General features: G+C 52.9%; 1 protein-coding gene across 3 annotated transcripts; it reads right to left on the bottom strand.

Annotated features, from left to right (window-relative positions):
* Positions 1 to 24: 24 nt before the first annotated feature.
* STAP2 (signal transducing adaptor family member 2) lies at positions 25 to 10,888 on the bottom strand. 3 transcript variants are annotated; one of them, XM_068537247.1, is made up of 13 exons: positions 10,736 to 10,884; positions 6,802 to 6,873; positions 6,540 to 6,662; positions 4,289 to 4,345; positions 3,687 to 3,787; positions 3,070 to 3,204; positions 2,647 to 2,716; positions 2,452 to 2,554; positions 2,243 to 2,326; positions 1,100 to 1,255; positions 921 to 1,013; positions 764 to 844; positions 25 to 509 (listed from the first exon to the last, which is right to left on the bottom strand). In XM_068537247.1, the coding sequence occupies exons 1-13, from the start codon at positions 10,835 to 10,837 to the stop codon at positions 367 to 369; spliced, it is 1,320 nt and encodes a 439-aa protein (XP_068393348.1). In that variant the 5' UTR covers positions 10,838 to 10,884; the 3' UTR covers positions 25 to 366. The 3 variants fall into 3 exon arrangements, with proteins under 3 accessions (XP_068393348.1, XP_068393347.1, XP_068393349.1); XM_068537246.1 differs by having other exon boundaries at positions 764 to 1,013; positions 10,736 to 10,888; XM_068537248.1 differs by lacking the exon at positions 2,243 to 2,326 and having other exon boundaries at positions 10,736 to 10,885.
* Between the last annotated feature and the right edge of the window lie 631 nt (positions 10,889 to 11,519).

Below are 11,519 nucleotides of genomic sequence, written 5' to 3'. Positions count from 1 at the left end.
CTAATAAAGGTCAAACACTGGCCAGGCGGTGCTGCTGCTTTAATTTTCGGGGCTGGGTGGCACTGGGTGTGTCTGACCCTCTCTGGACCTCAGCTTTCTTGGCTGTAAAGTGGGCTTTTCTTGGGAATTCCCTGGCAGTCCAGTGGTCAGGACTCGGAGCTGTCACTGCTGAGGCCCGGGTTCGATCCCTGGTCGGGGAACTCAGATCCCATGAGCTGTGAGGCACAGCCCCCCAAAAAAGGCTTTTCTTGAGGGTCAGGAGGCAGGTTTTGCTGAGCTGAGGACCACTGTGGGCAGTCATCTGAGGGACCCCGCACTGCCCCACCCAGCCAAGCCAAACACGCAGGTCCTGGGGTCACTTGAGCTTTAATTCTGGGAGGAGGGATCTGCCTGACTGATGTGCCACACTTGGAGATTGGCCCACTGGTCCCCTGTGCACTCGGCTGCGTGCTCCAGCGCCAGTCTCCTCTGCAGTTTCCCTTTCAGCTCTGCTGTCACATCTGCCAACCCTGGGAGTGGGGAGGGGGGTGGTCCCTGAGGCTTCAGCGGCACCAGGGATTCCCCAGTCCAGGCTGTTCTCTCTTATATCCACCCAGGACTGCTGCAGAATTTTCGGGGCCCAGCATAAAATGAAAAATGTGTTCAGTGGACATGAGGAATTTCAAGATGGACACAGCAGAGCATTAAACCAAGCGTGGAGGTCACCCATGTGTGACTACACAGGTCCCCCGCTTGTGAAGCCCACCCTGCATTGACCCCTTACCTGTGGTTGGGGAGGAGAAAGCCTGCGCCGAGCTGACTGCCAGCTTCCTGGCCAGGCCACTGTTGAGGCCTTTTTTGGGCTCTGGTGGAGAAGGCAGATGAAGGCTGAGGCTGGCTCTTGGCTGGATGGGGAAGGGGCTGGGAAGAGGGACCCCTACCTGACTTGGGCACAATGGGTGGCTTTGGAGGCTTTGCCTGAAACGTGGCCAACTTCCTGGGCTTCGGGACAACTGGTCGACTAGGGGAAGGCACTGCGTGGACAGAGGTGTGGCGTGTCACATCCAGTCGTGAGCCTGCTTCTCATCCCCAACTCTCACCCACCCCGGCCGCCACCCACCGTCCTGGTTCACGTAGTTGGCAGCTGGGGCATCTCCAGTGGGGATCACATAGTTCTCATCCTGGTTCAGTAGTGGGGGCAGCTTGTCCTGGCTGGACACGGGCGCGATGGACGAGGGAGGCAGCTGCTTAGGGCCACCCCTAGGGGGTGCAGGACCTGGTGGGAAACTGTGGTCACTGTCAGGGCCCACGTGGTGCAGAGACACCTCAGGGTGAGGATGTATGTGCACACCTGGTTGCATGCATGTGTCCCTGTGCATGTGTGTCTGTGCATGTGCCCGTTTATGAGTCTGTGTGTGTGTCCCTGTGTAGCATATACATGGACACTGGGTGAATTTGCGCAAGTTGAATATATGCAAAGGGTTTATACACACGTGTGTGCATGACATCGCGTGGATGCTAAGGTACGTGCTTGGGCGCTTGTCTCTATTAGTGTGTGCACGCATGTATGTGTAAAAGTCTGAATTTGTGCTCTCGAGTGGGTATGTCTGCATTTGTGTGTACGTGCGTGATTGTGACGTGAGGTATGTATACGTGTGCTACATGGGACTGGAACTGTGTGACACCCGTATTCATGCATGTGTGGAGCCACTATCTACATAGGACCTCCTGATTATGCAGGTGGACACATACAGGTTTGTGTTCATGAGTGTGGCATGTATGTATGTATGTATACTTGGGCCCATCATGCACGGGGGGTCCGAAGCATCTGCCCAGCCCAGGGAGAACTATACTGCTCACTCCACAGACCTTTCCAGTCTCTTCTTGCTTTGTAATCGGGACTACCTCCCACCCTGATTTCCCATCTCTACCTACTGAAATCCTTTGAGACCTTCAGCAAACACCCCCTCCTCCAGGAAGACTCCCCTCTACTCTGCCCTGCCTCCTCTTCTCCCAGCTCTAGGTGCCGCGCCTTCCCCACCACCCCCCGCCCCCAGCCCCAGGTTCGACTCCTCAGGGCTGGGAGTGTCTGTGCCCAGCCATGCCCGCCCCCTCCATAACCTGGAAGCCCCTAGAGAGCAAGGTCTGGGTAATTTCTCGGTCCCTGCAACTCTGGGTAGAATATTGGGCACAGGTGACGCCATGAGGTTCCTAGGTCTTTCCCCACTCTGCCCCAGTGGCGACCGCGGGGACAGGGCATCACCTGGGCCGGGGGCCGAGGGGGCCGAGGGGGCCCGGGCCGTCACCCACACACTCTCGCCATTCTCTTTATCCGCCTCCACGTAGCCTGGAACAGAGAGGGCGGCCTGGAGGAGGCACGGCGGCTGGGGGCTGACCCAAGGGTGTCCGGGTCGGGGAGGGGGCGGGAGAGGCGTGGACTGGGCCCCCCGAGTTCCCTGAGGCTGTACCAACCTATCACTTTCTCGTAGTCATCGTCCAGCAGGAAGGGCATCAGATTCTTATTGGAGTGCGACACGAAATAGTTGACCACTGCGTCGAGCGAGGTGCAGGAGAACTGGGGTCAGATAGGGGATGTTATCAGGGCTGGCGGGGAAGGGGAGCAGACCCAAGCCATTGCAATTCCCGGGACCCGGGCCCAGCTCTCACCGGCTCCTCCACGTCGATCACGTACTTGGGGCCCTCGCGCTTCACTTTGTAGTGCCGGACCACCGGCGTCCTGCAAGGGCAGGGGCGAGTGAGTGGCCTGGGTGAGGACAAAAAATGGCCTGCCCCTCGTCCGGGCCCCGCCACCATGGAGGGCCTAACCCCGACTTGCTCCCCTGCACACTGACCACGCCACATCCTGGCGTGGGTCTCTGCAGGGGACCAGGCCCTCGAAAGACTCCACCTCCTAGAAAAACCCTGCGCCTGGTCCCTGCACTGCCCCCCCAGGAGGACCGTCCTGTATGGATTCCATCCCGGGAGGCCCCGCCCCCGGCTCAACATTCTGCCTGGCCCCGCCTCTATATCTGACCACACCCCTGCACCCCACGCCCCTCCCACCCCGGCGCCGGGGCCACGCATGCGCACCCGTTGAGCGTCTGGAGCGTGCTGACCGACACTCCGCCCGCGCCGTCCCCGCTGGGCCGGAGCAGCAGGTTCCCGCACTCGGGGTGGCGCTCCAGGAGCAGCTGAGCCTCCAGCCGGCTCACTTTCAGGAAGCACCTAGGGCGGGCCGCGTCACTCAGCAGGACAGGCCCCGCCCCCAGAGACACAGCCACGCCCTCCCCATGTAACCCCGCCCCTGGGCACCCAGCCTTGCCCTCCCGTCCATGACCTGGTTCCTGGAGACCCTGCCTTGCCCGACCCCAGGCCCAGGCTCTGCCTCCGGAGGCTCAGGCTATCCTGCGGGCACACAGGCCAACACTCAGAGACCCATACCCGCCTCCCAGGCACCTATTCCCTCTCCTGGAAAACTTGTCCCGCCCCCAGGCACCTAGGCCCGCCCATGGAGATCCAGGCCCGCCCCCAGGCAGCTAGACCCGCCCCAAACACCCAGCAGGGCTCCCAGCTGTGAGACCTAATCCCCGCCCCTGCCCGGATGCAGTCTTATGCTCAAGACCCAACGCCTGGAGACCCCACTCATTGCCCTCTCCGGCTTCATGCTGTCCAGCCCGCCACCATCCTGGAGACCCTCGGGCACTTACGAGGGCATCTCGAGCGCACGTCGTGCCTCTTCTTTGGCCAGGGCCTCGGCCATCATGTACAGGTGTCCGGGCAGCAGGGTCAGGTTGGACGGGACACGGAGCTGAGGGGGGCATTGGGGCGTCAGGGAATGGGAGGCTGTGACTATGTCACAGAGGGGCAAACTAAGGCCAGAGTGCGGATACAGCCAGGATGGGAACCCAGGTCTGGGGGCTCCAGAGCCACCTGACACCTCAGGGGCAAAGAGGGCATAGAGAGGACTTCGGTGATGAGGAGGACAGAGCAAATGCTAGCACGTAGGGTCTCAAACTCAGCGGCCTGCAGGGGGCAGACTGGGAACAAATGAGTAACCTAGAAATCAGGAATGTTTACTAACACTCCTGGTTTTTAAGTGATAGCAGCTGACTTTTAAATTTATAGCACTTTGTTGGCAAAACAAAAGACGTTTATGGGCTACATGTGGCTCATAGGCCGCCAGTTTGTGACCAGTTTGCTATACTCGAGAGGTTTGTTTGGGGAATGAAGGTTGGAAATTAAAAAGAGGATTTCTGAGCAGGCCTAGTGGGGAGTGGGGGAGAGAGGGGCCGAGGACGACCACTCTTACCTCCACCACCGTCAGGATGAAGCCTTTCCACATCTCCCGAGACTCCAGGCTCTCTACCTAGGGAGGGAAAGAAAAAGATTTTGTGTCGATGAGCCTCGGTCTAGTCATCTGTGAAATGGGAGTGAGGAATAAGAGTCCCTGTGTCCAAGGGCTGTTTTGAAGATTAAATGAGCTTGAACAGGTTAATTTAGAATGATGTCTGAATATAAGTTCTTAGTAATGTGGGGTACTGTTATTCTTTTTTTTTTTTGCTTATTTATTTATCTATTTATTTATTTATTTTTATTTTATGGCTGTGTTGGGTCTTCGTTTCTGTGCGAGAGCTTTCTCTAGTTGTGGCGAGCGGGGGCCGCTCTTCATCGCGGTGCGCGGGCCTCTCACTGCCGCGGCCTCTCTTGTTGCGGAGCACAGGCTCCAGACGCGCAGGCTCAGTAGTTGTGGCTCACGGGCCCAGTTGCTCCGCGGCATGTGGGATCCTCCCAGACCAGGGCTCGAACCCGTGTCCCCTGCATTGGCAGGCAGATTCTCAACCACTGTGCCACCAGGGAAGCCCACTGTTATTCTTTAATGTTATTACATCAACATTTAAAAAGTCAGATCATGTATCTCCTATGCTTGAAACCCTCCCTTGACTCCTACCTCCCTCAGGGTAGAAGCCCAGGTCCTCCTTGTCACCCACAGGCCCTGTACAACCTGCCCCTGTCCCCCCCCACAACCCTCATTCCCTCCCTCTCTCCCCCTCTTTCACTCTGCTCCAGCCACAGGGGCTTTATATATATATATATATATATATATCACATCTTCTTTATACATTCATCTGTCGATGGACATTTATGCTGCTTCCATGTCTTGGCTATTGTAAATAGTGCTGCAGTGAACATTGGGGTACATATATCTTTTCAGATTATTGTTTTCTCCCGATATATGCCCAGGAGTGGGATTGCAGGATCATATGGTAGCTCTATTTTTAGTTGTTTAAGGAACCTCCTTACTGTTCTCCATAGTGACTGCACCAATTTACATTCCCACCAACAGTGTAGGAGGGTTCCCTTTTCTCCACACCCTCTCCAGCATTTATTATTTGTAGACTTTTTGTTGATGGCCATTCTTTCTGGTGTGAGGTGGGTACCTCACTGTAGTTTTTTTTTTTTTTTTAATTTATTTATTTATTTATATTTTTGGCTGTGTTGGGTCTTCGTTTCTGTGCGAGGGCTTTCTCTAGTTGTGGCAAGCGGGGGCCACTCTTCATCGCCGTGCACGGGCCTCTCACTATCGCGGCCTCTCTTGTTGCAGAGCACAGGCTCCAGATGCACAGGCTCAGTAGTTGTGGCACACGGGCCTAGTTGCTCCGCGGCATGTGGGGTCTTCCCAGACCAGGGCTCGAACCCGTGTCCCCTGCATTGGCAGGCAGATTCTCAACCACTGCGCCACCAGGGAAGCCCCTCACTGTAGTTTTGATTTCCTTTTCTCTAATAATTAGCGATGTTGAGCATCTTATCATGTGCCTCTTGGCCATCTGTATGTCTTCTTTGGAGGAATGTCTGTTTAGATCTTCTGCCATTTTTTGATTGGGTTGTTGTTTTTTTTTTTTTTGATATTGAGCTGTATGAGCTGTTTGTATATTTTGGAGATTAATCCCTTGTCAGCCACATCGTTTGCAAATATTTTCTCTTATTCTGTAGGTTGTCTTTTCATTTTGTTTATGGCTTCCTTTGCTGTGCAAAATCTTTTAAGTTTAATTAGGTCCCATTTGTTTATTTTTGTTTTTATTTCCATTACTCTAGGAGGTGGATCCAAAAAGATATTGCTGCGATTTATGTCAAAGAGTGTTCTGCCTATGTTTTCCTCTAGGAGTTTTACAGTATCCGGTCTTAAATTTAGGTCTTTAATCTATTTTGAGTTTATTTTTGGGTATGGTGTTAGAGAATGTTCTAAGCGCAGGGATTTTTAATTGTCTTAGTCACTGCCGTGACACTAGAAGAGTGTCTGGTACACAGTAGGTGCTCAATAATGTTAGCTGAAAGATTGGATGATGGCTGTGATGGTCCTTGTGGATCAGATCTTGTTCTGGGCACTTTACATATATTATCCCACTTTTCAGTTGAGGAAACTGAGGCCCAGAGAGGTTAAGTGACTTGCCCAGTGTCACCAACCCAGTGGTAAACTTTGTGTGACTCCATGCTAGTATGTGTTAATGGTGGGTGCGACAAGAAGGAAGGGTCTCCTACCAGCCCCACCTTAAGAGACCTACCTTGAACTTGATCTCCTGGTTCCGCAGGACCAAGCAAAAGTGGGTGCCAGGGTCATGGGAGCTCCCCCAGGGAGCTTCATCTGTGAGCTTCACAAACACGCCTAGGTCTAGCTTCTCCATATACTGGGGGCACAGTAGACAGGGTCTGAGCACCAGGCCTGTGGCCCCTCAGGCCCCCTGTCTTAGACATACCATCCACGTCCTCTGCTTGGTCCCTGGGGTCAAGGTGGGCCAATTCTTGAGCTTTTATTTCCATCCTTACCTGGGAGTCCCGATAGCTATTGTAGAAATAGAGAGTCAGGCCCTGGAGGCCTGCCCAGAACTTCTTGTAATCCTGTGGACCAGAGTTGGAGAAAGAGAAGGAGGTGAGGTGGCGAGGCTGGGTACCTCCATCATAGTCTACCTCAGGACGTTTGCACTGGCTCTTCTCTCTGCCTGAACACTCTTCTCCCAGATCTTTACATAGTTTCCTTCATCACCTGCTTTGGGTCTTTGAACAAGTGTTGCCTTCTTGGGGAGGCCCTCCTCATCCATGGCCCGTCTTCTGGGGATCTGTTACTCTCTGAGAAAGGACCAAAGGGAACCTACAGGGGTAGGAGCTTTAGGAGTAATTTGTGCTAACTGACTTTATGGTTTTCCATCCATCCACCCACTCATCCATCTGTTCCACCCTCCCATCCTTCCACCCTCCCATCCACCCAACATACATATAACCCCCTGTCCCCTTATCCACCCTGTAAATATTAACATCTCCTAGGTGCCAGGCACTGGGCTAGGTGCTCAGTCTACAGTCAGAATTTCACAAGGCTCTGGACACTAGAAGGTCTGCAGATTCAGGATTTCCCCCTCAGGATTCTGAATTCCAAATGTCCTAGCTCTCTGGAGGCCGAAGGGGCTGATACAGATCAGATTATAAGATTCTAGAATCTTTTTCACCAAATATTCCCTGAGTACCTACTCTGCGCTCAGCTCTGTTGCAGGCAAAATAATAAATGGGGCATGGCTTCCTTTTCTAAATAGATGATGTTCTGGGAATTCCCTGGCGGTCCAGTGGTTAGGACTCTGTGCTTTCACTGCAGGGGGCACAGGTTCCATCCCTGGTGGTGAAGGGTTGGGGTGGGGGCTAAGATCCCGCAAGCTGCATGGTGCAGCCAAATAAAATAAAATAATGATGTTTTAGAAAGATAGAGAAAGCATAGATACTTAAATCCTCCAAAGAAGAGAAACTAGCACCCTCAGGGAGGGATAGATCCTGGACCAAGAGATCACAGAGGAGGAGAGAAGCCCTCCGACTGGGAAATCTGGGAAGACTTCCTGAAAGAGGAGGTACTTTAATTAGTCCATGATAATGAGGATAGCTCTTATATTGACGGTGATCATCCATCCATCAATCCACCTATCAATTCATCCATCTGCCTACCCATCCATTCATCCAGCCACACATCCATCCATTCATCCTTTTTTTTTTTTCCCCACAAACTTTTATTTATTTATTTTTGTTTGCATCGGGTCCTAGTCGTGGCATGCGGGATCTTTCGTTGTGGCGTGTGTGCCTCTCTCTAGTTGTGGCGCGCGGGCCCAGCTGCCCCGCGGCATGTGGGATCCTAGTTCCCCGACCAGGGATCGAACCAGCGTCCCCCGCACAGGAAGGCAGACTCCCAGCCACTGGACCACCAGGGAAGTCCCCATTCATCCTTTTTATCCACTTATGTACTCACCCATCCATCCACCTGTCTACAAGCATGCCTCATTTTATTGCACTTCACAGATATTCTGTTTTTGTTTTTTTTTACAAATTGAAGATTTGTGGCTACCCTGCTTTGAAGAAGTCTTTCGGCGCCATTTTTCCAACAGTGTTATTTTTAAATTAAGGTACGTACATTGTTTTTTTAAGATAGAATGCTATTTCACACTTAATAGAGTACAGTCGAGTGTAAACATAAACTTTATAGGCACTGGGAAGCCAAAAAATTCATATGACTCACTTGATTGCAATATTCGCTTTATTGTGGGACTTCCCTGGTGGTCTAGTGGTGGGACTCGGTGCTCCCATTGCAGGGGGCCTGGGTTCAATCCCTGATTGGGGAACTAGATCCTGCATGCCACAACTAACAGTTTGCATGCTGCAACTGAGAAGCCCGCCTGCCACAGCTGAGGATCCCGCATGCTGCAACTAAGACCTGGCAGCAGCCAAAATAAATAAATACATACATACATAAATACGCAAATACATACATAAATAAATAATATATATTTGCTTTACTGTGGTGGTCTGGAACCAAACCTGCAGTGTCTCCGAAGTATAGCTCTGTGTATCCATCCATTCACCTATGTGTCCCTCCACCCATTCACCCATGTGTCCATCCATAGGTACGTACTACATACATACATTTAACATTTACTGAAGACCTACTATGTGCCAGGCACTGGGAATACAGCAGTGATTAAACTCACATGGTCAGACCTACTTTGTCATGCACCAGCTATGTGCCATCCATTGCACATTGTTTAAGCTATCTGTGCCTCAGTTTCCCCACCTATAAAATGGCAATAATAATGGTGCCTGCCTGGGACTTCCCTGGCAGTCTAGTGGTTAAGACTCCGGGCTTCCACTGCAGCGGGCACAGATTCGATCCCTGGTCCAGGAACTAAGATCCCACATGCCTCTTGGCATGGCCAAAAAAAAAAAAAAAAAAAAGGTACCTGCCTCAGAGACTGTTGTGAGAATTGGGTGAATTAATACATGCAAAGCGCTGAGTCAGATCCTTGGCATGCTAAGAGTTATCCCTCGGGACTTCCCTGGTGGTGCAGTGGTTAAGAATCTGCCTGCCAATGCAGGGAACACGGGTTCGAGCCCTGGTCCGGGAAGATCCCACATGCCATGGAGCAACTAAGCGCGTGTGCCACAACTACTGAGCCTGCACTCTTAGCCCAGAAGCCACAACTACTGAGCCCACATGCCACAACTACTGAAGCCCGCTGCGCATAGAGCCCCTGCTCCGCAACAAGAGAAGCCACCACAATGAGAAGCCCGAGCACCACAAGGAAGAGTAGCCCCGCTCGCTGCAACTAGAGAAAGCCCGCGAGCAGCAGCGAAGACCCAACGCAGCCAAAATTAATTAAAAAAAAAAAAAAAAAGAGATATCCCTCTTCTGTAACCATGCCTATGGCCTTTTCAACCCATTTTATTTTTTTAGTTTTAATTTAATTTTATGTTTTTGGCCTCACGGTGTGGCCTGTGGGATCCTATTTCCCCGACCAGGGATAGAACCTGCACCCCCTACAGCGGAAGTGTGGGGTCTTGACCATTGGACGACCAAGGGAGTCCTTTTTTTTTTTTCTCTCCATTTTATAATAGAGAAAACCGAGGCACAAAGATGCAGAGTCACTTGTACGCGGCTTGGGAGTCAGGACCGCGCGGAGCAGGGATGTGAACTTGGGTCTCATCCTCTGGGGCCCTCGCGCTCTTTCTTAACCCCTAAGATCTCCTGCCTCTGGATGCTTTCTAGGCTGGGGAGGATTTGGATGCATGGAGGCGGAAGGACAGGAGGAGGAAACTGCCAGGGCAAAGGCAGAGAAAAGCCTGGTTGGTTTGCGTCTTGGTAGGAGATGAGTATGCGGGATGGGCCTTAGTGGGAACCAGGCTGGGCTTTATTCTGAGAAGGACACACAAACACACACACACAGACACAGACACACACACACACACACACACACACACACATTGGGCCCCTGGCCAGTATCTGGTCCTGTGGGACGTAGCCCCCATTAATTCTCACTGCCCCTCCTCGCAATCTGTACTGACTTTGAGCCCTGGGTCTGAAGTTCACAGAGTTAGCTCAGGGCGGCGGGGGGGAGGGGGGGGGAGGTGTGGGAATCAGAAGGCTCCCCATTTCCTGGAGTAAATTCGCTGATCCTGTTTGTATCCGAGAGAGACATAAAGAGACCAAGACAGAGAGAGATGGAGCCAGGCAGGAAGAGACACAGAGAAAGAGAAAGAGCTCAGATCAGAATCAGAGACACAGAGAGAGACAGAGACAGACAGACAGAGGGACGTAAGCTTGCCCAGCCCCCAGTCCGTGCCCTGCCCCACCCAGCACCCACCGCATTCTCCTTGGCCGGCTGCGGAGGTCTAGGCTCAGAGAGGTGCTGCACCTGCCTAGGCTGCCCAGCAGCGCCAGCTGGGAGCGTCTTACCCGGTCTCGGGGTCCCTTCTTCTCCAGGAAGCTCTCGTGGTAGTGTGAGGGCAGGCTGCTCTTGGGCTTGGGAACCCGGGGTGGCCTCAGGGCCAAGGCCATGGCGGGCCCAGTTCCTTGGCCTGGCCTCTCCCTCCAGTGGGTGCCCCAGGTGAGCCAGGAAGCAGAGAAACAGGTTCCAGGGGAATTTCCTCTCTTCTGTCAGCTCCCGAGCTCCCTCCCCTGCCAGGGCTGGATGGGGGCTGGGCCTGGGCAGGTCCCGAGATCCTAGGGAAATTCCCTCCTCTCTGGTGCCCACAAGAGGTCAGGGAGGCCTGGCTGGAGTAAGGGAACAGAGGAGAGAGCTGCTGGGAGCTGTCAGTGCGGGGTCATCAGGAGGGGGACCTGCCTAAGCAAAGGCCTGGAAGGGAGAGAACCGAGTCTGGTGCCAGAGTGGTGAGGGGATGAGACCAGAGAGTGCTACAATGTCCAGGAAGCCCGTTAGGCTGCCTGGACGTTAGAACAATCTTGTTTGTATCTACCAAAAATCTTGCAGGGATTTTGACAGGAATAGCACTAAACCTGTATATCAGTTGAGGTAGACTTGACATCTTTTATGTACTGGGTTGAGTCTTCCAACCCACAGACATGGTCCTTCTCTTCCTTCCTTCCTCCCTCCCTCCTTCTCTCTCTTTTTCTCTCTTTTTCTTTCTTTCTTTCTTTCTCTCTCTCTCTCTCTCTCTCTCTCCCTCTCCCTCTCTCCCTCCCTCCCTCCCTCCCTCCCTCCCTCTCTCTTTCTTTCTTT

Source organism: Eschrichtius robustus, chromosome 2, assembly GCF_028021215.1.
Source record: "Eschrichtius robustus isolate mEscRob2 chromosome 2, mEscRob2.pri, whole genome shotgun sequence".
In the NCBI taxonomy this organism is placed as follows: domain Eukaryota; kingdom Metazoa; phylum Chordata; class Mammalia; order Artiodactyla; family Eschrichtiidae; genus Eschrichtius; species Eschrichtius robustus.
Note: the sequence above shows the minus strand (reverse complement) of the source record. Positions and strands in the feature narration are given on the sequence as shown.